The sequence below is a fragment of the Corapipo altera genome, unplaced genomic scaffold (assembly GCF_003945725.1).
Source record: "Corapipo altera isolate COAL_440 unplaced genomic scaffold, ASM394572v1 0, whole genome shotgun sequence".
NCBI classification, from domain to species: Eukaryota; Metazoa; Chordata; class Aves; order Passeriformes; family Pipridae; genus Corapipo; species Corapipo altera.
In genome coordinates, this window is record NW_020884872.1 from 88,827,751 (window position 1) to 88,851,719 (window position 23,969).

At 45.0% G+C, this 23,969-nt stretch overlaps 2 protein-coding genes across 10 annotated transcripts in view; one reads left to right on the forward strand and one right to left on the reverse strand.

Moving 5' to 3' along the window:
* RIMKLB (ribosomal modification protein rimK like family member B) overlaps window positions 1–10,828 on the reverse strand; it is a 43,737-nt gene extending 32,909 nt beyond the window's left edge. For 2 of the 9 annotated variants that reach the window (XM_027633093.1, XM_027632658.1), the window contains exons 1-3: window positions 10,300–10,425; window positions 8,804–9,294; window positions 2,393–2,613 (exon numbers count right to left, since the gene is read on the reverse strand). In XM_027633093.1, coding sequence (XP_027488894.1) covers window positions 2,393–2,567 — 175 coding nt within the window. In that variant the 5' untranslated portion in view covers window positions 2,568–2,613; window positions 8,804–9,294; window positions 10,300–10,425. Of the gene's footprint in view, window positions 1–2,392; window positions 2,614–8,803; window positions 9,295–9,681; window positions 9,706–10,299; window positions 10,426–10,508 lie in introns of those variants that run through there. The other 7 variants (XM_027632727.1, XM_027632843.1, XM_027632786.1 and 4 more) reach the window with 7 other exon arrangements.
* MFAP5 (microfibril associated protein 5) overlaps window positions 9,933–23,969 on the forward strand; it is a 28,411-nt gene continuing 14,374 nt past the window's right edge. The window contains 1 exon segment of the mRNA XM_027652695.1: window positions 9,933–10,405. Within this exon segment, the coding sequence (XP_027508496.1) occupies window positions 9,933–10,405 (473 nt within the window).

Here is a 23,969-nt window from a genome sequence, read left to right on the forward strand (position 1 = left end):
ATATCACCTACAGAAATACCATATTTTTAAATAGCATCCTACAATTTCCAACTTGACTGTGTAAAGTTAACATTCTTCTAACAATTTGCTTAAGAAATTGCCTCGGTCTTAAAGGGCAAAAAAAAAGCTCTAATCAAAGGGTGAATACGTGACCAAAAAAAAACCTATTACTTCCTACAATATCTTGTATTACCTTCAGAGTCTGAGCCCTGAATTGTTAAGCTTTCAACACAAATAAGGACAGAAAAGGAAACAAAAGCAGGTCATTATCCAGTAAGCATACATTCTCTTAAACCATTCCTCTATGTTGTACAAAATTTTACTCAATCTGGATCCCTCACACAACAGTAGATAACTAAAAGGGTACAGAATGCATTACCTCCTGGATATTGTTCCAGGACACATTTTCCTAGGCCAACTGAGGACTTCAACAAGGCAAATGATACACAAAGCTTTTGCTTGTGTCTTCCACCAGAAATCTGTATCAAAACATGTGCAAAAGGTCTAGAAAAGAGAACTGGAAAATTGAGAGGGAAGATTTTTCATCTCTCTCCATGAGAAAGAATTGTTTCATACAAGACAACTCCCACCCCTCAGAAAAAAACCACAGTCAGACAGTCTAGACTATTTATAACAAAATTTCTATCTGCAGTCTTTCAGTATTTTTTTCTCACTCCTTTTCAAACCATTAGTTATTTACATTGTTTTGAATGAAGACCTTGTATGAGAATAACTTCATGGTTTTTGGATTTTCTTTCCAGTAATTTCCTTAATTTTTCTCATTCTTGTACTACATATTTCTCAGCAATAGTTTTCCAACTTGCATACTTTATCTTTTTTCTTGCAACAGATGCAGCATTAGGAGACATTAGGCAGAAGAGAGCAGAAAGGTCCGCGATCTACGCTTGCCGTATTTAACTGCCCAAAACCAGACAGAAGACAGGAAAGAAGAAATCATCACCAAAAAATAAAAAGAATATTGAAATGATGGAGGACTAATTATGCATCTCAGAGACTGCAGCTAAAGTCCAGGATGGCTGCCTTTGCATAACGCTGTCCAAAGGACAGCACACTCAGAGCTGTTCAGACTTTCAGATCAGACTGTCAGATGTTCAGACTTTCTGACAAGAAGTTATCTTGATTTGAAAACATCCTACAGAATTTCAATCTGTGTTAAAAATCATAGACTCCTCAGATTAAAAGCCAGAAAAGGTAAATAAAATTTTAGTAATACCAGAATAAAAGATACTGTTTTTCTCATGCATAAGTTTTATGCTTGATTGATCCATCCCACAACAGGGTAAAAATTCCGACCAAAGTTCTTCCCCAGAGTCACTTCCATGATTCCACTCCTACGTAAGATTTCCCGATAAGGAACAAGAAATATGATCATGTGGCAGGCTCTTCTTCAGAGCTGAGGGTACTTTTATATTTTGTTCCCACACAGGATTACTCAAATTTTCAGAAATGTAATTTTTCCCTGGATCCCCAGTGATATTTTTTTTTTGACTGATATATGGGGAAGAGAAATGGAAGAGGTAAAGGTAAAGAACAACATTGCAGTCTCCTTACTTTAGGAAATCCAAACTAAAAAGTTGAAACAAAAATAAACTATAAGTGTTATACAGCTTGACATTGGTGGTATTAATATTCTTCCTATCATATAAGCTTACTATCTACAGTATCATTTTCCTTAACATTTCTGACACAGTGTCTTGCTTTTCCCTTTTAATCATCACAGGGGGAAAAAAAACTAATAGGAGAAAAAAACAGAAATCTTATTACCATTTAGTTTTAAACACTGTAAATTGTAGTAATAGTTCAAATTATTTGGACGCACATACTTTAGTTTTTCACCACAGTTCGTTTTCAGCACATACGTAACTCCACGTGTGTACAGCAGCATGCTTTAGTTATATCATGTTATAATCTATACCACATTATAACAATTTGTACTGTTGGTTGAAAATTCCTTTTAGACTATTTCAAATGTGTTTTCTATTCTGGAGTTAGAACACAAACAGAAAAAAAAAAATCCCCCCTGAAACTCTTAAATGTGACCCATAAACTTCAATTATCTAAGTAAAAATTAAGCTCCATGATTTCTTATTAATTCAGAGGTCCTATAGTCCTTATCCTGAACTCAACAAAACAAAACAACTCTCCTCTCTTTTCTGCAGAAGGAAGGCAAAAATGGTTCTACTGCAAATTAGCAAATTTAACAATTATACTCAATTAACATAATAAATGCTACAAAACATGGCATGACGTACATCTACGTGATTTAGATGATGAATGACAAGCAGTCTGGCACACATGGAATTCATTATTAAAGAGTACAGATGCTCCATTCTACAATCTTTTTCGAAGTACCCTTTCAGCACATTCTCACCAAGATTTCCATCCTCAATGGTCAGCACCACTTCATCCATCACCAAGGCCCGGAAATCCAGCTCCTCTTCACAGCATTTGGCCTTCAGTGCTCTCAGGATCTCCTGCTGAGGGTAATCTTCTCTGATGCGACGGTCTGTTAAGAACCACAGCCTGGGAGCAACTGAACTGCACATCTTGGACTTGTCTTGCAACCTTCAAGGCTTCCTTTCAATGGAACTGCTAGACAGTGGAGAAGATGAGACTCTGTTAGAGCACATAATTCCTGATCCTTGCTGTACCAAGTCCCTCTCCCTCTCACAAGTCAGTCCTTTTCAACAGACTGCAACTTCCAACCTCCAAGAGGCAAAATAATGTCTACACCTAATCTGTCACCGAGGTACCAACAACACAAACAAATCTATTTACATGTGATGAAATGTGAAAGGTTAGTAATCAGGTCTTGGTCCTCATCCTAGCTTTCTTCACAAAAGGTAAACAAATGATGTAACTACTGGTACTGGTAGTAGCATCCCCCTTCCTCGACAGTACTAAGAAGCATGCCAAGAACTTAATACACTTTGAATGGTCAAGTGAAATGCCAGAATTTCAACTTCACTATTGGGATAATTCCTTACAATTGAAATAACTCAGTCCCTCTCCTAGGTACTGCTAAAACACCCAGTGACAGAGCTGATTTGTCCCTTTCCACCACACAGGGAAGAAAGTAGAGTGTGACAAATTCTTTATGTTAAAAAAGGTGCCCAGAAGAACAGAAGAAATTCATTAAAACAGAATTTTCCAGATAACTATTTAGGACTGATTTGTTCTTACACCTACTTCACATCTACTGTGCAATATACTTAGAAACATATTTAGTAGCATCCAGAACACATAACAACAGAAAAAAACCGATGGAACAAGGAGCATCAACAAAATGTTGGAAATACAGAACATTAATAATATATGTAAAATAAAGCAAAATCAAAGTCTGAATCTCAGTACTAGGCCTTTCTTGATCCAAATCATTTTTAAATCACCTTTATACATAAACAGCATTAATGAATTCAGTACCAAGAACAGAAAAAACAGTTCAAATTGAAGAAATTCAGTGGTGTTAGAACTGGTAACAGCAAGGTACTTCTCCTTTTGCTTTAAATACAGAGGACTTGAGCTATTCTTGACTGAATACATTTTTACTGAAATATTTTAAAAGCTGTAAAACAATTACAGGTATGCTAATGGACTACCCATTTGCACTCAAGAAAGACAAGAAGCAGCATGGTGTAGGGAAAAAGAATTCTGAAGAAAACCAGAGCTGCTTTCAGTGTCAGATTTTAAGCTTTCCTATTAAAATAAAGAGGTAGAAATCATGATTTTCATCAATATATCTTACATAAGTTCCAAAGAGAACTGAACTCTGGGACAGAAACAGGAGTTTCACCTGGTAATCCCAATGACAGGACCTGCTGTCAGCAGGAAATGTAAATACAGAAAGACAGTAAGTATACAACTGCTATCATTTGATATTACAAAGAATTTTAGTTTCTGCAGCAGGTCTTGGGACAGAAGGATTGTTTAGCTACAACCACAAGAACTGTTTGGGCTTTTTTAATTAAAAAGCAAGATTTTTCTACTAGTACAGTTTTTTCTTAACACGAACATCAAATGTTAAGTGGACATTTTTACTCCTGGTACTGAGAACCATAATGACAACAAGCAAAGACTGAGACTTTTTTCCATTGTTTTGGTAAAGGAGGAGCAACAATAAAGCCAAGGACTACAGTTCTTCATCCTAACAGACTGAAAGCAAGCAGAAGCTTGGGAAAGGCAGCCATAGATCCAGACCAGCCCTTGACAGCAGTCTAGATGTTCAAGGTAAAGGAGGAAAAGGAGTGTTTGCTCACTGCAGGAAAATGGGTATGAGGGGTTATAAGGAATATCTTTTGATATCTCAAAGAACCTCTTTGTTCTTCAAAGCAGCCGAAAGTGGAAAGGGCAAGATGAGGTTTGGGCTCGCAATGGCTGACAGCTATCAGATCCTGCCCCACTTTTGTCTCTCTCAACAATGGATTTCTCTACGCGACAGTTTACATAAAACTTCCTGGAACAACATGCTCGGCCAGGAACCGGGACGGGCTGTGTTTTCCAGCAATGTCACCGCCGTGCTGTGGCACAGCCCAGAGGCCCCTGGGCACCGGGCCTCGCCGCTGCCATTTGCATGAGGGGCTGGCGAGGCGGCGCAGCGCCACCTGCCGCCCCGCCCCGGGAACGCAGCGCGGCCCGCCGCGCCCGGACAGGGTTAAAGGACAGCCGGGGAACGGCGAGCACGCAAACAAATAGACCAGGAACACCTTCTCTTCAGTGAAAAAAAAATAAAAACAAAACAAAATAAATCAGAAAACAATACATATTTTCAGCTTGCTTGAGGTTTTAGTTGGGGGTTTTGTGGTTTGAGGCTTTTTCCCCCTCTGCACTGGTTCTAACACTGGTGCAAAAAACAAGTATTTTTTCCCCATTTTAGCTTGCTAGTAACCCTTGATTTCTTCGCCAATCTACTCTCATTTTTCTCAAGCTTTTTTTCTACATCGCCCCACCTCCACCCCCTCAAGTCTGCCATCATCTCTCCCTGATGCCATTTCAGCACTCGAATTCTTAAAAATCAGCAAAGGGCCATGGTTCTACTTTTGAAAGAAGTTACAGCTTCATTGAGAAGAGCCATCCAGGTATCTCATTAAACGCACAGGCATACAAAATACCTTGGGTAGGGGTATTCATCTCCCTCCTAATATTATGTCTCATTCCCTCAAAATCTTAGGAGTTTTATAAACGTATATATAAAAGCTAACATCTTATCTTAAGGAAAGCAGGTAACAACCTCAAATCTGGAAGCAAAGATTAAGAAATTCACTTCAGATCAAGCTACAAGCCAGCAGCAGAGGCAGAAACTAGTAACCCTAACTCTTGGTTCCTTCACCCCAACCCTACACCTCCCTTTTTTTTCCACCTGGAAAAATATCTTTTTCACACTAACATTCTGTTCCTAAAAACAAAATCTACTCATCAGTTTCAGTCTCTCCTTACAATCTCTATTTTGATGGTGTAAGAAGTCTCACAGAACACAAAACCTGCAATTTACCCTATTAACCCAAACATCTCAACAATCCCTCCCACATTCTCAAGAAAACGGTCTGTAGGAGGAAAGCTAGCCTTTGCAGTCAGATGCAAAAGAGCATTAAGCTCTCAAGTTGGATATGATTGCCAGAATTTTTCCTTGAAAACCAACTCCACCCATTTCAATCTAAAAGACACAGCCTCAGACAATGCTGGGCGTGCATGGAATACTTCCTAATCCATGAGAGCATCTATTGCAAAATAAGTATGGTATATATAAGGGGAAGGGCAGATGTTTAAATATGTTCAAGATGACCAGCTGAAGTGCAGTTTTCAATCAAAGCTACCTACTACAGTCAAAGTACAATCCTTCAAAAACTATTTAATAGATTTATGAAATTAAAAGCAAAAAATAACCATAAACCTAACTGCATAAAATGGACTGGGAGAGGTAAAAAGGGTGGTATCAAAGTAAAAGCTCTCATAAAAATCAAACTCTGTGTCACAGCAGCCAAGCAGACACTGCTGCATCAGCTTCAGGAAGCTGTGTGGAACAGATTCTCAGCAATTTACAGAGGGAATGGAACACTCACCTCAACTTTGAGCTGTAGCACCCTTGTATTGCTCAAGATAGGCTTTATTCTGGCAAGCACACAGCAACTTCCTCCCCTCCCCATCACATGCAATCCTATTTCCTCCCATATTCCTTCAATCTGCAGTACACCTTTCACAGCTGTTCTAACAAAAGCACTCATTGTGTTCCTTTTCTACTTTACATCATATAGGAATATGCTTTCTTGAAATAACAGGGAATTCAGCCAATCAGATCAGTTGTCTAGAGAGATCTAGAAATCTTCTCTGAAAACCACTCTTTTTCCCTCAAACAGGTCTTCTCTTTACAGAGAGATTAGAGAACTGTCTCCAGGAACGGGAGATTGGTCTCCATTGTTGATTTACTCCTTATCCTGTCTTCAACACCCAAAAGCAGGAGAAAAATGGACTAGTCTCTTTTTCATCATGATGTATGACCTCTAAGAAGAAACCCATTATTAGGGGATAATAATTAATTTATGTTTGACTGGTAAATGTGTCAGATAAAAGATACCTAGTATGCAAAAAAAAACCCTGTTCCGTATTCTTACTGCTCAGAATGCAACCACTCAATGCTTCTGTAAATTAAAAAGTCTAACTTGTTTCTTCCCTATGGGAATGATGAATGGAATCCCAGATGTTTTGTAGCATTAAGAATCAATATTATCTACCTATTTCAACTGCTCGACCTGTAATCTGATGTTGTAGCACACTCCCACCGACTACGCTGTGTTCTGGGAAACAAGTTAGAGGAACAATTACTACCATCAGCCCCTCCCAGAATCTCCCCTTTTTCAGAGCTTGGCTCAGACTCTCAGGCTCAGTTACAGCACTGAGCAGCTAACACAAACTCCACGGATTCCAGCAGTTAATCTCTATTAACTAAAAAAACCTAACCCTAGTTTTAGCAAACCTCTAGGCATGCTGGATCCCTACAGCTGAGATAATGATAATAAAAATCTCATGGAAGCGAGAAGGAATGAGCAAGGAGACTGACAGTCATGACTGCCACGGGAAACAGAGAACTAGGAAAAACACAGCTCCGAGCACTCACCTCACTACAATTAACACTAATAAAATCATTGATGCTTATCCCTTAATACTCATTTCCAAAACAGTGTTATTCAACTTGGAAAATTTATTTTGACTTTCTTTTCATCATAAATTAGCTAAGGCTTGAAACTAAGTACACATTTCCAACAAACCAATCGTCTCCACCATTGCAGCAGTTTCTAGAATGCTAGAAGGCCACATTTCAAGACACTGAAGACCTAAGAACATTTGACAGATGCTTGCAAGTTATCTCCTTTAGGAGATACCTCAAGGCAGATATGAATTATAAAGTCAATCTTAGATAGCAGACCAGTTAAAGAGCTAACAAACAGTCATCCAGCACATGACCCAGCACGTAATCTGCCATACGCTGTCATGTAAGTCTCTGTCTCATCTTAATGAAAGGAGAGCAGTATTTGAAACATCCCAGAAACAGGACTTTCTATGCCATAAGGAGAGCAGGTCTGCAAACAGTTCACAGTTGTTTCCAGTATAAAGCACAAGTAATTTTTTTCCACACAAAGGTACCAGAATGACAATCATCTAAAGAAAATATATGGATGATGAATATATCCCATGGTGACAGAGATAAGAACTGACATCTTTCAAAAAATACATCCAAGGTAAATCAACTCATTCCTGAGGATGCTCCTTCATGGTGATGCTTAAGGCCAACACCAAGAAAAATTCCTCTTTTACGTACCAAAAACTAGTTTTCCTAAGACTGTCACGTAACTGTTTGAGACTCTTTGGAAAGAACACATTTTTAAAACCTGAAGAATCTGAAAAATTAAAACATTTATTTAAATGCATTTTATATAATATATTGAGCAGCTGCAGCGCAATCTGTCCAGGGCTGCTGCATTATCATCCACCCTTTACACGTGCATTGTAAAATTTAAAGTCTCTGCAGGCAGGTGAACCCAAGCACACCTCTTTGAAAGCATATCACAGTATTCACCTCCTTTTCCCTTGGAGATTTGTAGACTCCAAAAGCCAGAGGATATGGGGAATATATTAATTGTTCCCATTCATTCCTAGTACAATATCCCCACCCTGCACACGGACAACTGCACGCTCAGTGATGGCTTTCATCTGCTTGCCTCCACCTTTGCACTGAGTGATGTTCAGGATGCTAGCAGCAATTCTCCCAGGTACAACTGCTTCTAAAAGGCAGACATACACACACACACACACGCGCACACACACACCCGTCTAGTCTCTCCTCTTCTGTGTTCACGCTTGCAAGTAGATGGTTAAGACTGCTCATTCACACACCCCACTTCCCGATCACCACCGAATAATCCATTCTCTTTCCTCTCTGCAACATGAGTCCGATACTGGTCAGCATCAGCCATCCTCCTCGGTATTTTTTCCTACAACAGCTTTCTCATCCCCCTCCACCATCCCTGTGTGCGCACGCACGTCCATGTGCAAATAAAACACACATTTCCTCCCACATCAGCTGCTTTTCTGATGAGAGGCTCTTCCACCTGTGCCAGGTTTCCCTGCAGTGTGGTAAAACACCCCCCTCTCCTCCCTGATCCGTATGTACACAGCCAGTTTTCCCTCCTCCCTTCCCCCACCTCACGGTCTCTGTGCATGCCTCTCCCAGCGCCTGGAGTGGGGGAAGGGAAACATGCACTGCGTGAATGAATGGACTGAAGAGACTTACCAGAAATTTGGTGAGGAAGGAGTGGAAGACGAAAAAGACACTAAAGATGGGTGTTTCCTTCAGCGTGCTAAGTGCTGCTTCAGTTCTGGCTCCCTTAAGGAGGTCACGTGTCTTCCTAGGTACCCCTTTTCCTGGATCCTCTACTAACCAAAAAGGGTGGCAAGGAAGTCTTCTGGATGCCTCTCTGCACTACACTCCAAAGGACGGAAGGGTACTACTGAAGCTCTCAAAGCAAGCAAGGGATGATGATGATGAGAACGTTCTCCTGGTCCTATAACAGGCAATGTCTAGCAGATGCCTCGGGGACTAGGGTAGAATTGTGAGGGGGGAAGGGGAGTAAATGACTGTTAAAATAATTCCCAAATTGTCCTCCCCTATAGGAGAGATAGGAGTACTGATGAAGAGCTGTACTTTTCTACATAAAATACTCAATCCTTGCGTCTCTACTTCCTCAGAACTAAACGCCTAAATGACTCTGAAGACACCAACACCTAGGGAGGGAAAAAAAAAGAAGAAACGTCCCTATTAGACATAAATAAACATATAAAGGTATGCAATAAAGATAAACTAAATCCCAAAGGAATAAAAGGTGCCATTCAAGACAATAAGCAAAGTCAAATGAAAATTGTGAGATGAACACAGCTAGGGGAAATGTGCAACTCTAAAGAATTTACACCATTATATTACCACAGACACCGAATCTAAGAAGAAAAAGACCCCAGAAGGCTAAGCAACTTGTTCTTTTACTGAAGACTGTGCATTCAGTGGAAAGATAAACTTGCACCTACACGTGAACATATGACGAAATTAAGTTTTAAAACCTACAGAAACTATTCCATTTATTTGTGCGAGTCTTTAAACCCCTCCCCCAGAATAACCTTTAGGATTCAGATGAGGAGACTCGAGAAAACTACGTTTCAGGTCAGGAGCACGTATTCCTATGCATTAGGAGCATATGTATTCCTATGCATTGAACTCCATTCTGCCACAGAAAATAAACGGTGGTTTACAAACGGTAACAAAAAAAAAAAAAGAAGAAAAAATAACATGTCTAGAAAATGCTTGCTTAAATGATGGAATCAATTCAAGATTAACAGTGGCACACTTGGAGAAACGGAGCCTCTGACAGATGCCAGGCAGTAAAGTCACCGATGTGCTCTTTAAACACCAGAAAACAAAAGGGGAGAAGAAACCTAGTTGGGAAGATCTCGCTGCCAGACCCAACGCCAGCCACACACACCCCTGCCTCCATCACGTGAAGATCTGTCCCCGCAGACACCGCGGATCCCCGCGGATCCCCACGGACCCGTGCGAGGTCGCGGCCGCCGTGCGAGCCCGGGGGGGGGCGGCGGTCCGCACCCCGCGCTGGCAGCGCGACCCGCCCGCGGAACGGCGGGTCCCGGACCGCGGCGCGGACCCGCCGCACAAACCCCCCGCCCCTCTCCCCGCGCACAACGAGCGGCCGCCGCCGCCGCCGCTCCACCTCCGCCACCCACCTGGGCGCCCCGGCGGGGAGGCGCGGGCAGCTCGCCCCGCTCGGCGCGCGGGGGATGCAGCACAATCACCATGGGCGCAGCGCGGCGGCGGCGGGGCGGGACGGCTGTGAGGGGACGGTCCCAACCACCCCCCCCGCCCGCCCGCCCCCTCCCCGGGCACGGCGGACCCCACCCCCGCGGGCTCGCGCCCGCTCAGCCCGACATCTCACCCGCCCCGGGCACCGCCGAGCCTGAGGGGACCCGCGGGGCGCCCACCCCCACCCCCTCCGGCACCGGGCCTGGGAAGAGAGGGCGCGGGGCGAAGAAGGCTCCGGGGAGACGCGCCCCTTCCTCCCTGCCGGCGGCGCGGTCCTAGAGGGAAGCGGGCGACGCGACGCGACGCTCGCCCCCCTCCCTAACCCCCCTCCCCGCCTCCCCCCTTTCTCGGTGTCCCTCCTCCCCGCGGCTGAGGCGAGGAGGCCGCGGCTGTTCCCTGCACCGAGCCCCCCGCCCGCCGCCGCCGCCCGCGCCCGCTCTCGCCGCCTCACAGCGGAGCGGCGGCGGTGCCGTAACGGCCGGGCCGGGCTCGGCGCGCGCGGGGCCGGACCGAACCGCTGCCCGTGAGCGGCGGCACCGCCCGCGCGGTGAGGCCGCCCCTGCCTAACGGCCGAGGCCTCCCACAGAGTCTGGGAACGGGTCAGGCGGGAAGGGAACACAGCGGGTCATCTGGTCCAACCGCCCTGCTCAAGCAGGGTCATCCTGGAGCACGTGGCACGGGGCTGTGTCAGACGGTTCTGGAATATCTCCACTTAGGGAGACTCCACAACCTCTCTAGGCAACCTGTTCCTGTGCTTGGTCACCCTTATGGTAAAGTTCTTCCTCATATTCAGGTGGAACTTCCTGTGCGTCAGTTTCTGCCCATTTCCTCTTTTCCTACAGCTCGGCACCACCAAGAAGAGCCTGGATCCATCCTCTTGGCACACCTCCCTTCAGACACTTACACACATTAATGAGGTCCCCTCTGAGTCATCTCAAGGATGAACAGGCCCAACTCCCTCAGCCTTTCCTTGTAAGAGAGACGCTTCAGTCCCCCAGTCATCCTCGTTGCCATCTGCTGGACCTGTTCCAGGAGTTCCATGTCTCTCCTTACTGAGGAGCCCAGACTGGACACAGCCCTACAGATGAGGCCTCACCAAGGCTGAGTAGAGGGACAGGATCACCTCTCTGGACATGCTGGCAATCCTTTTCCTAATGCTCTTCCTCCTGCCTGTTCCCACTATCCTCCTCTGCCCTAGCTGGGGATTCAGTCCAGCCCCCACTGCCATGGCAGACCCTAGCCCAGGCCCTGCCATACTGACCCAGCTTCTCCTGCAGTCCCCACCTTCCACCCCAACTGCCCACTCGGGGGTGCAGGCACCATCCCACTGGCACGAGTGACCAGCCCCAGCACAGTACAAGCAGCCACACCATCAGCAAAACGTACGATGTCTCTCACGCTCATCACTGCTGCTGTTAGCATCTGGCATGCAAACCCAGAGCCCTCATCCTTTGTGTTCAGTTAAAGGTGTGATAGAATCACATAATCAGACCTCTGAGATCACCGAGTCCAACCTGTGTCCAAACACCACCACGTCAACTACACTGGAGTGCCACATCCAGTCTTTCCTTAAACATCTCCAGGGATGGTGACTCCACCATCTCACTGGGCAGCCCATTCCAATATCTAATCACCCTTTCTGTGAAGAAATTCTCTTAATGTCCAGCATAAACTTCCCCTGTTGCAGCTTGAGACTATGTGCCCTTGTCCTATGTCGTGTGTGACATGTCCTACGCACCACTGGGTACACACTGTGTACACACTGTGTACCCAGTGTGCAGCCAGGGCTGCATCATCCCTCACTGCTGTCATTTCTCTAAAATAATAACTGTTGGCAGCAGACGAATATGACACATCCCCTGTATCAACCAACATACCTTGTTTATCAGTTTCTGTGGCACGCCTACTCACTTTACTTCGTACCACACCCTTTTCATTCACTGTGTCTTATCAGCTGTATATTCCACATTGTCCTGTGTGAATTTCTCCTTCACCAACCTTCAGAACCTCTAGACACAGCAAACATACACTCTGCACACCAGGGGAACAACATGTGTGTTCCTCGCTAACCTGTGCCACACTCCCAGCTTTGCAAATGTGGGACATACTCACCTAGTCATTCTGATACCCCCGAACACCCATCATACCATGAAGGTTACCATTCAACCTGCTTTCTTCTACCTCTTTAGCATGTGGCGGTTCTGTCCTACTCTTCTTAATTCTCTCACTGGAATGACAGACAGTTTACATAGTCTTTGCCTCCCCAGCACAGTTCATCTACATTTGACCATTCCAGACAGGCTTTCCAATCTGCAGTTGCAGGATAAAGCTGAGCCATCCAAACCTTTCATGCAGTATCCATGATGTTTAACTGACACGATGGGACTGACTTCCGCAAGAGTAACCTATGGATTGGAAGAAAGAATGCCCTAAAATCATCTGCAGTGTTTATTCATTCATACTGCACAATGCTGTACTGTAGTGTCATATGCTTCACCTTTGGTATATCTTCTGCAAAATTATACCTGGCGGTTAAAATACTCAAAACACAAACATCACTGAGCATTTCTAGGACTGACTTCGCTGAAGGGTATACACGTTTGTTCATTTGGTTCTGCAAACAACTGGGTCCTGCTCCCCAAACCTTAGGTGCGATTCAGGTACTCTTCTGAAAACTATTTGCTTCATGCGTAAGAGGCAAAGCTACCTCACAGATGATGTCAGAGGCCAAAATCCCCGGCTACCCAGACATCATTCAATGCTCGCCTGTCTGCTTGGGTTGCTCTCTAAGACATCTGTCTGACTATACAACAGTATAAGGAAAAATACACTACCACTTGCCTAAATGCCAACTCAAAGTATAACTTGAGAGCAGGAGGCAATCATAGGCAAGTACCAGCAGGGTAAACTAGTAAGTAAATAAATAAATAACACCAAAATGCTAAACAGTTTTTCTGTTATCTTGACAGTAATGAAACGTTATCTTTTTAAACAGAATTACTACATGCTAAAGCCTTCTGGAATAGACTTCCAATGTGCACCAAGTTCACACTTCCAAAAGTTGTACTTTCAGGCTGTGAGGTGCACGGGGCTTGTTTACACAGGGAATTTGCTAACAAAGAGCTACTGTGGTGTCACTGCTCTGCTGAAGATTGTGCAACCACTGCCCATTGCCTAGCATGTATGTGTATTTCAGACTAAGATTTCTTCTAGATTCATGTATGCTGTTTTTAAGACAGCATAAAGCAAAGAGGAAAGAAAAATGTCTGCATTAGTATTTATATAACTAAAACTACAGTAACATAATAATAGCAGAATTTTTTCTTTTATATTTCAATAAGCAGCCAAGCTGTAAGGCAGGTGCCTCTCCTGCTAAGCATCGTTAGCAGTTTGTGGAAAGAGGAGAATTGCACAGCTGGAAAATTCAGGAATGTAGATTTTTGGCCATACAAATGCACTTTTGGTTATAAGACGTGAGAGGAAGTCATTCTACAAGTACAGGAAAAACACTCGTCATGGTAACAGTAAGATATTTGATCTCAAACCATTTGAGATGTTTCAGCTGAGTCTTATGATTATCAGTAACAATTTATTCCACCAACTGCCATTTACCTTCATAGCTCTCTCACATGCAAAATGTAGCCTTGTATCCTTTTTATTACTGTTCGTTGAGTTACTGGAGTTGTAGCATGTCGTACTTTGTCACAGGTTGGATAACCTATATCTCTAGAACAATTTCCCATCATCTAGAAACCTAAGTGAGTTTGGAAGGAGTCTTGAAAATCTTTTACTATTTCTTGGAAAGGTAGAGCAGGAGAAAGGGTCAATTTACTACTCAGGACATGCCCACCCAGGATGTGCCCACTGCTGCAGAAGCTTTTGAATTGGTTTTTTTTGAAGAGTTGTCACTGCAGCTGAGTTGGATATAGATGTTATATTTCCCTAGAATTAGGCAAGACCTCTTTTTTCTATTATTTTCTGTCCAGTAAAGGTGAGGCCTTTCCTGTTACCCATAAATCTCATTCTCAGGACAGAATTCTTAACTATTTAATAGTGCAAGGACAATACTGGGGAGTGTGTCAGTGATCCAGAATACCAAGCTTCACCCTTTAGGGAAGAAATATAATTGTAGTAGCAGCAAGGAATGGACGCCTCTGAACACTAAAGATTCCTGGCACCTTTCTTTTGAGATTTTTCCCATGCACTCTGTAATGCATAATGTAAGGACTGGTCCAAAGCCTTAATGTATGCAAAATCTGATTTCACGGTTCATTCCATGAAATATCTTTTGTCACTGAGTTCACTAAAACTGCAAACCAGCTGTTTAGTCCTGAAGCCAAAGTCCGCAGGACATTATCCCGTTTTTCACACTGTAAAGTTTCATATGCTGTCTCTGGTGACCTTGTGATGGAAAAATGGTGGAAAATCCAACCTGCAGATATTGCTAGGCCTAATTATTTATACCCATTTCCGTGCGTGCTGACTGTGTGCTCCCTGTGTCTTCAGTAGCTACTCATTTGGTCAGCCGAATCTCATAGCGATGTTTTTACTTCCTGCTTGGATGACTGCATAATAAAAAAATATGTATAAGGCAAGGTAAATGCCTGTGTTCACACATGAATGCTTGGGTTCACATATGAACACAGATGGTCCCATGGAGGGAAACAAGTTCTGGACTGTGTTTCAACAAGAAATGGCCGTATCATTCTTGTTTCATACCATGTAAAATGAGGACTATGCCAAATGGTGCAAAATCATCTTTATTTTCATACAACCTCAGTTTCTCATTGGTTCTGCCTGTTATACTAATTGCTGTTCTGAATAAACTGCTGTAAGATAGCAGAAAATGGAGACAGTACTGCTAATACAAAGGACACCCTGCTAAGGGGGTCTGCAGAAGGTTCCAGGTTTCACTGACTCAGTCCCAAAAATATTTTGACCCAGCACCATGCCCTCCAGAATGCAACACCCCAGCTTGCAGGTAAGTCCATCACACGTGCCTGGCTCCATGTGCTTCATCCCACCGGACCCACCGCTGTCTCTGAATAAAACCCTGCCCGCAGCCCGGCTGCGACCGGCGGCGGCGAGGTCTCTGCCGCCAGGCCGGCTGACAGCACCGCCGTCCCGCCGGCGGCAGCGCCGGCCGGGCTCTGGAGTGCCCCGAGGCGGAGGGACCGGGAGGGGGGCATTAGGGCTGGGGAAGCGGGGGTGCTGCTGCTCGTGTAGGGCGGTTCAGGGAGCCCTGCATCTCTGCTGGTCCTGGAGTGGCGAGGCGGCCAGTGCCGAACGCGCGGGGAGGGGGAGGGCGCGACTGCCCGTTTCCTATGCCAGGCGGTGGGAAGGAAGCCAGCAGACTGCTGCGGGGGAAATAATTATTTTGCTGTAAATACTGAGACAAAATAACAGTGGTCTGTGCAGGTGGTGGAATAGAAGGAATGGGAACCCCCTTGTTCCCAGCATTTCAAAGGAGGCTCAAGCTCAGGGCACAATCCTGACAGAAGAAAGGGGCTCAGAGGGGCATTGCAAGAATTTTCCTGCCAGACAACAACATTTGGGGACATAAGGGAGGAGAGCACGCATCTAATTGAATAAGTAACTTTGGAGAAGGTCAGAGGCTTCTGTTATCCTTATTCTGGGAACAGTTTGAGAACTGCGAGACACAAAGAAGCCCAGGCGGGCAGAGTTACAGGCAGAAACAAAGGAATGGGTGAATAGCAGCTGGTAAGCTTCAAAGGTTGGTATATAACCAGCAGCTCCCAGTTCCAGAAGACAGGAGTGCATTTCCCCCAAATAAGTTGCCGTTCTGCTGCAGGGAAACAGGGAACAGTACTGAGGAGCTGGACAAAAGGATGAATGTGCTTTCGATGGAAACAGTCATTTGAAAGGAAAATACTTCCTTTTCTCTGTATCTCCCTTCTGCCACTCCTTGTCGTCTGCCTGGCCCCTTTTCCAGCTGTTTTTCTCAGTCTGCATTTTTCCTTTACCATCTTGAGAAAGTTCCTGCCTGCCTGGTTTTCTTTCCTGTTCCTTTACCTCTTTTTGACTCCTGTTTTGCCCTTTTCTGTCTCTTTTTCCATTGTCTTTTGATGAATGCTGTTGCAGTGATGACTTAAGATTTCAGTGCCTGTTGGGAAGGATCTGATGCAACCACAGGGTGGCTATACCTCGCAGGCACTCTGCTGCATTAAGTCTGATAAACATCTGCCCTGCGAGCTAAAGAGCTTCAGGAAGCAGGTTAAATGTCTCCGAGTTTATCCCCATCGTGTTGATGTTATCCTCTTGTGTCCGGCAGTTCTGTGCCCAGATCTGATGAGAGCAGGCAATGTTTTTTTTTTTTTTCCCAAGACTTCTCTCACTCGTGGGGAGTTGTTTCTTCCATCTTTTCTTCATCTAACTCTGATACTCCCTCTCGCCACCTTGCTGATGTGCCTACACACCCATCGCCCCTTGCCTGCCTTGAGCCGATAAAGGTGATTGAGGGGCGGGCTCCTGCATCTCCAGTTCTGGTCTCCCCTCGCAGGGTCCGGCGCCATGATAGGAACTGTGCTTAGGAGGCTCCATGCGGTGTGAGGGAGCCTTTCCTCCCCTTTCCTCTTGTGCTAAGGCCAGGTGCTAAGGGAGGTGCTAAGGGAGGAGGGGGACAGAGGTGCCTCGCAGGGAGGCCAGAACTAGGTCAGTGTAGCTGGAAAGCGCAGCTGGTGCAGTGCGATGGGGGGCGGAGAGCCAGTTATATCCAGAGGGGAGTGAATGGATGGAGGGCGGAGGGGTCTTTCTGCGAAGTTGCAGGGGCGGGGCAGCGTCTTGCAGGCCTGTCGCTGTCGCAGGGCTGCTAGCAGACCCGCCCCGCTCCCCGTCCTCCCCCAGCCCCGAGCCCCCAGCATCTGCCGCCGGGCTCCCGCCGAGCCCCTTCCCAGCGCTGCGCCTCGGGGTGGGCAGGGGGACGTCCGCGAAAGGGCAGAGAGAGAGGAAGGAAGGGAGGAAGGTAATGCTGGAGGAGAATTGAGGAGAAAAAAAAAAAAAGATGTTAATAATGGAGAAAGGAGGCTGGATGGAAATGGAGAAAAAAATCTGGGCAATGAATAAGGAACAGATGGAGAAATGTATATTAAAATAAGGAAGAAGAGAAGCGTGAAAGTCAACAATGACAAGTGATGTTTCAGCACTTGCAATTGGTGCAGTGGGGAGGTCATCTGCATTCCTCACAGTGCCTAGGCAAAAGGACGCGCCTCCTCCTTGCCAAAATCCACAGGGCAATAAGCAGCTGTAGCCAGACGGTGCAAGCTCACATCGCCAGTAGCTTCGGCGGTGCAGATGTACCTCGCTACTGCCCAAAGGTCATGCTGTTACCACCCTTTGGAAGGCAATGAAAGCCCATTTCAGTACGATTTGCTGAATGACCGTTTGCTGAATGAATGGTCTTGTTTGACCTTTTCAGCGTTCTACATCAACATTGCCTCCTCTGTTACAGCTCCAAGGAAATCTAGATTGCGAGAGTTGTGTCCTTTTGTCGTTGCTGTACAGCCAAAGCCTTACTTTCTCTCTCTCTGACTTTTTATCCCTCTTCCCATTCCCTATCCCTTTTTCTTGCCCGTCTCCCCCGCTGCCCTGTGACAACTTTGCCCACACTGCCTTGTGTCTCCATCATTCCTGGGCTCACCAATCTGCTCGGAGTCGTGCTGCCTGCAGAAACGCACGCCCACCCCCGCCATGCCCCCCCCATCCCCCTTTTCCCCCCCCCCCCCCCCCCCCCCCGTCTCTTCTCATCGGCCCGGCTACATCCTTCCTGGCCTGACGCTGCCAGCGTGTCTCCTCCCTTCTTCCCTCCCTCCCGTCTTTCCCCATCCCTCCCCCTTCTCTCCCTGCAGTGCTTCAAGCCCTCACTGCAGTGCAATCCATCACTCCCAGCAAGGTCCTCACGCCAGGGGAGGGGGAAGCCTGGCTCCCTGTGAGGCTGGGGGTGGGTGGGCAGGGAGTGCAACTATCTCCTCCTTTGCTAAGAAGTGAGAAAAGCTCACAGAATACAGACCATACCAGAATTGAAACCTCCCATCTGCTCCCAGCTATTTTATTTATCCATTTACTTATTTAGTCTCTTTGTTTTCAAAGAAAAATATGTTTCTGCCAACATTCCAGTGAGGGCGACTGGGCAACTGAAAGGAAACCAAGGAGACAGAGAGAATGCCAGAGTCAGAAAAGCTTGTTCAGATAGAAAAACCGGGAGAAAGAGCACTAAGGGGAGGAAAAGAAAAAAAATCAAGAAAGAAAAAGGCATATACAGAAATATAGGAATAAATGCAGAAATAGGGGAAGAAAAAATATTAGGTGCAGGAAAAGGAAAACATAGCAAAAAACCCCCAAGAATTAAATTGGTGAGAAACCTGAGGTGGCAAGCATGGCAAGAAAATTCAAGGAGGATACAATAAATAGCCAGAGGAGCCTTGCTAAGGAGGTTTGGTTGATATGAAATAACATTTAGATAGTTTAACAAGCAAAGCCAGTGGGCTTTGTTTTGAATGCAAATATTCTTTACAGCTGCATGCAAATAAAGTTCCAATGTGTTTTTTTATTCTAAGAATGAGAGCATAATGGATGAATAGTTGAAGTCCTTTTTCATAAAAAGATACATATCAGGGCAGCTGCATTGATGGACAGAGGCAAGAAATTATTATAATAGTATCCAATTAGGTTTTTCAGCTACCAACATTGTTGCTCTTTTACAGGCATCTTGTGAAGGTGCTGTTGAGGTTGATACAGAATGGTTGCTGTTTTCATCTCTTTAAAACTGAGGTAGCTAAAGCAGTGCAGGCCCTTTATGCATATACATATCACATTAGGACAGATTTTCGTTAACATTGCTTGCCTTAGTTTCAGTCTGCCATTGAGTTAGAATAGTCACTATACATGGGGAAGGTCAGAAGAAAATTCAAGTGATCTGGTTGAAGTCAGCAGTACCTACAGGAGAGACAGTGATTTATACCACTGCAGTTTCGGTAATGCCCAAAATCTTTGTTCAGATTTCTCTAATGTCAACTGTAGAACAAAACATAAAGGATGATAAAAGGCAGACTTTACAGTCCCAGTGAAATGGAGGGATATAGGAAATGGAGGCATAAAAACCTGAAACTGGTGCTTCCTAATTTTCCCCACAATATGAACTTTTATCAGTTTGTCTGCTAACAGGTAGCTTCATTTGCATTTTTTCTACTCAGTGCAACTGTTGTTCTTCTTTATTATGTCCTATTAGAAGCAGGGTGAGTGCTGTGAATGCTGACACTGAGAAGGACTTCAACAGTTTGTATATTTTGGATGTGGCCAATTTAAGAAAAGGTTTTGACAACAGATCTTTTCTAAATGTTAAAGAATTTAAAGCAAATGGCTTTTGAAGTTGCCGCTTTTGCCCCTTCCTCAATGGTGTTTAAAAATTTACAGGTATTCTATTTTTCAATATAATTCATATAATATGATATCTATACTTTTGCTTTATTTTCTTTTTAATTGCTATTTCTGCTCCTAGTCTCTCTATGTGCACATGAAACCTCTCTGTAAGCATGGACCTGTATACCTCTCTCACTCTGATGCCTCTTTTAATTGAAAGGGTGTGTCCAATTCAGGCACTGCGAGCTGCCCTGGTTTCATCACATCTTTTAAAATCCAGTGCTCCCCATAGCCCCACTACTGCACTCATGGAGCTGTGTGAGGATCTCAGAATGATGTACATGTCAGCACTGCAACACTAAACATTGGAGTAGCCCTTTCAGTGTGTGATTTTTGGATTTTTGGAGCTGGTTTTCTTGGGAGGAGGGCTAGAGGGGCGCCACTCCTGGTTTTAGACTGTAAGGGTAAAAAAAGCCACTAAAATCTGTTCCACCTTAGAGGACTACTAAAAGACAATAGAAATGGTAGAAAAGACTGGACCTCAAATGAGACAGGTACTGTATTGTTTGGAAAGCTCAACTGTGATTTCATCTCTGCTGGACTGTCTGGATCCCTTTCCCCACCCACGACGTAGGGCGGCCCAGTTCTAGTTCCATTTCCATCTGAAGAACCATTGCGACGCTTTGAAGGATGGGGACAGGGAACTCCAGGGGTTTCTCAGGGGTCTTTTCAGGCCCTGAGCCTGGAGGGGAGAGGTGCTCCCCCCTCCCCTCCCCGCACGTGGCCCCATGGCCGGCAGGGAGACAGGACACAGGACACCGGGCGTGGAGAGGAGGCAAGAGAGCGTTTATTATTGGGGGTGTTACATTTATAGGGTTTAGGAGGATTCACAGAGTAACCAATTAGAAGTCTCAAGGGGCTTACAGGAACACCCAATCACAAGAAGAGGTTAACAAAGGCCAATGGGAAACACCTCAGGACACCTTCCCAGGACATTCCTGCATGGATAACTTGGGGGGTGCTGGGAAGAAGAAGCATGTGTTTGCAAAGGCACCACCAAAAGCCATTTTAAAACCTGTTTAAACCACAGTTTTCCCATATAATGCAGGTTTAATGCTACAGGACTGGCTCTAGTGAACCTCTCTGGGCAGGAGTAAGACACCACTCTGCTTCCCAGCAGTGACTTCTTTAGCCAGCTCTGGTTACTGCTCCGGTGCTTGATCACTGTGCTGCAACAAGAGGGTTAATCCTGCTGGCTTCGCTCCAGGGTTTGTGCTGTCCAGAAGAGATGGGAGAAGGGGAGGGGGAATCCATCATGTCTTTACTGGCGTTTTACTTGTGACTGCAGCCTTGTCTGTATGGAAAAGTTGCACCAGTTAAATTAAATATGGTGTTTCTATGTACTCCAGACTCTGTATGGACACATATACTGGGCTTACATGAGGGATTTATATATTTGTTAAGCTTAGAGTGTCCCCCTGAGAGAGCAGTCTTGGAAAAAGTTCTGTGAGAGAAGCCATATTTGAGCTCAGCTGCTTGAAGAAAGGGGAATATGGAGGAACAGGTGAAACAGCCAGGAGGAATTGGCCCTGAGACAGTACAAAGGATCAGAAAGGAACTACATTTATCATAGTAAGAACTACAGAAAGAGCAGCAAAGGAAACACCAAAGCACAGCAAATGAAGAAGGAAAATTCTGGCAATTCAGCATAACCACCTTGTCCAGGAAAGGCCTGAAGCTTGTGGCTAAGTCACCAACCAATAGCAAAGAGCTCACTGATTTCCTCTTCTTGTGGTCAGTTCTTCGCAGTGCTGAACTGATTTGAAGGAGCTGAGTGGGTATTAATCAGAGTTTCATGGACTATCTTAGTGCATTTTGTGACTGCAAGACTGTATGCCCTCTAAGCACTGCCTTGATGATTTGGAAATAGAGGGGTGAAGAATTCCTTATTTTTGTAGAAGGGACAACAGAAAGCATGACTATGAGTCAAAAAGAGACAAATTGTGTCCAGGCTGCTGCACTTTGCAGTGTTTGCACTTCTACAGTGGGTTGGATACAAAGTCAGATGTGAGTCTCCAAAAATTGGGGATAGATGGATCAGGCCTTGAACTCATGTCCCTTCCCTCTGATGACCTCAGCAAAACCTGCAGAACAACTGCAGGATGATGTCAGACCTCAGGTATTAGTGGAGCCCATCAGCAGTGTGGGACCCAAGAAAATTCATTTCAGCCCCAATTCACATGACTAGTAGTACTGCATTATTGACATGATACATTCACATATCTTACAGCAGTTCATTAATTTCTTATCAGTCAGATGTAACTTAATGCCCAGTTACCGTGAGGATATGTGAAGGCCAAGAAGACAAAGAGGGAAAGGGAAAGAAATCAGTAGGAATTTAAATGCTGGTCTAAGACCTATACAAATAGTATGCCCCAGGATCACTCACCTGTCTGCTGAGACACAGAAGTCTCTGGGGTGAAATGCATCAGGTGATTTTAATTTCTAGGAAGGCCAATTTTGTGTCTTATCCATGCTACCATCACTATAGCATCCCTGGTAACATAATGGGATCAGTCCCAACTGGGAAGGAAAATAACTTTTTGCTGATTCACTGTCACTGCTTCTGATCTTAGGTAAACACCTACAGCCACTGGAGTCAGCACTTAGAGAATATGTGTTTCCTTTATGAGTCACCCATGCCTTTTACTGCAGCACAGTTCGTCACACCATACTGTGGCCTTGATACCTGAATTTTTAGAAGGAAGAGTGCTTCATCTTGAGTCATCAGCTGTAGATGTCCCCAGGATACCCTGTGATGGAGACAACAGCGCACAAATCACAAGACAGCAATGGGGTGAATGAGAAGGGAAGGTGCAGAAGGATGTTAATTTTTCATATCTCCTAGATGTGAGGGCTGTCCAACTACCTTTGTCAATGTCATGGGGCAAGGATGGGGGAAAAAAAACAAGATTCTTTTCTGTCTCAAAAAGCAAACCGATTAAACAGTTGTGAATCCAGTAGACAATTAGGAGAGTTAAGAGGAGATACTTCATGCCAGATGGAGGCTTGCAGACGCAGAGCCACATCTCTTGAAGAATGTGCCTGGACTGCAAGAGGAAAAAGGGGCGTTCTCATGCCATTGTGCTGCGGCTCCCTCCGGTGTCCACCGCGAGCAAGAGCAGCATGATGCCTCCAGATATTTCTCCGCGGCTTGTCTGGCCTGTAAAATACTGAACTGATTCTCAGCCAGCGATTCCATCACCAGGAGCATCGACGTCATCCGCTCCAAGCTCTCCAAATGGAGGCGTGCTGCTAGCACCACGGGTCTACCCACATCGAGCAGCTGGGGGAGGACACAGTCTTCCAGTTTGAAAGAAGGATTTAAAGCTCAGAAGCAATCAGCAGAAACTTTGCCCAGGATTGGTTGTGAATCCTGTGGTCTGTGGGAGATGGTGGTACATCAGCACCTCGGTAGACCAAAACATTTGGCATCAATGAAAGTTTCCTAATAAATGTGTTCAAAACTCACAAAGTCTTCAAGATGTTTTAGTTATCCCGTTAAGCAGTAACAGAGGCTTGAATGACAACACAGAAGTACAGAGAAAAACAAAAACCGAACCAAGGTGTGTGGAGTATTGTAACCCAAACATACTGCTATGTGGACTTCCAGTAAAAGCCAAGAATCTTAGAGGATTACTCAACCTGAGGTGTGGTTATAACTTCCATCACATTTTTTTTGTTGTGTAATGACCTCACCAGCATTTCCAATGCACCCAGTTTTAGCTGGTCTCTGAAAGTGCAAATGTTGGTGTCTTGCTCCAGTGAAACATTGCAATGCTGTTTGGCTCCAGAAGGCTGTCTGGGTACCAGGGAAATTCCTAGCTTTCCCCATCCCCTCTATCCCTCCTCTGGTACAGTCCACCAATGGTGCATCCTCCAGGAGCCTTGGGAGGACCAGAAATAAGAAGGAACAGTCATTTTCCTCTTGAGCACTGCCACACCTAATGCTCAGCCACTATCAGGTAAGAAGTGGTGACATCAGTTATGTCACATGTCGGCAAAACTCTTCTGAGTCTCCTGTGGCAGAGAGGACATAGTGAGAATTTCCTTTAGTAACTCTGTATAAAGCATTATAGAATTTTATTTCTAGTCTGCATTTAGTTGAGAACAAATGAGCGTTCCCAAGCTAATGATGAGCCTTAGGGGTCACAGCTTT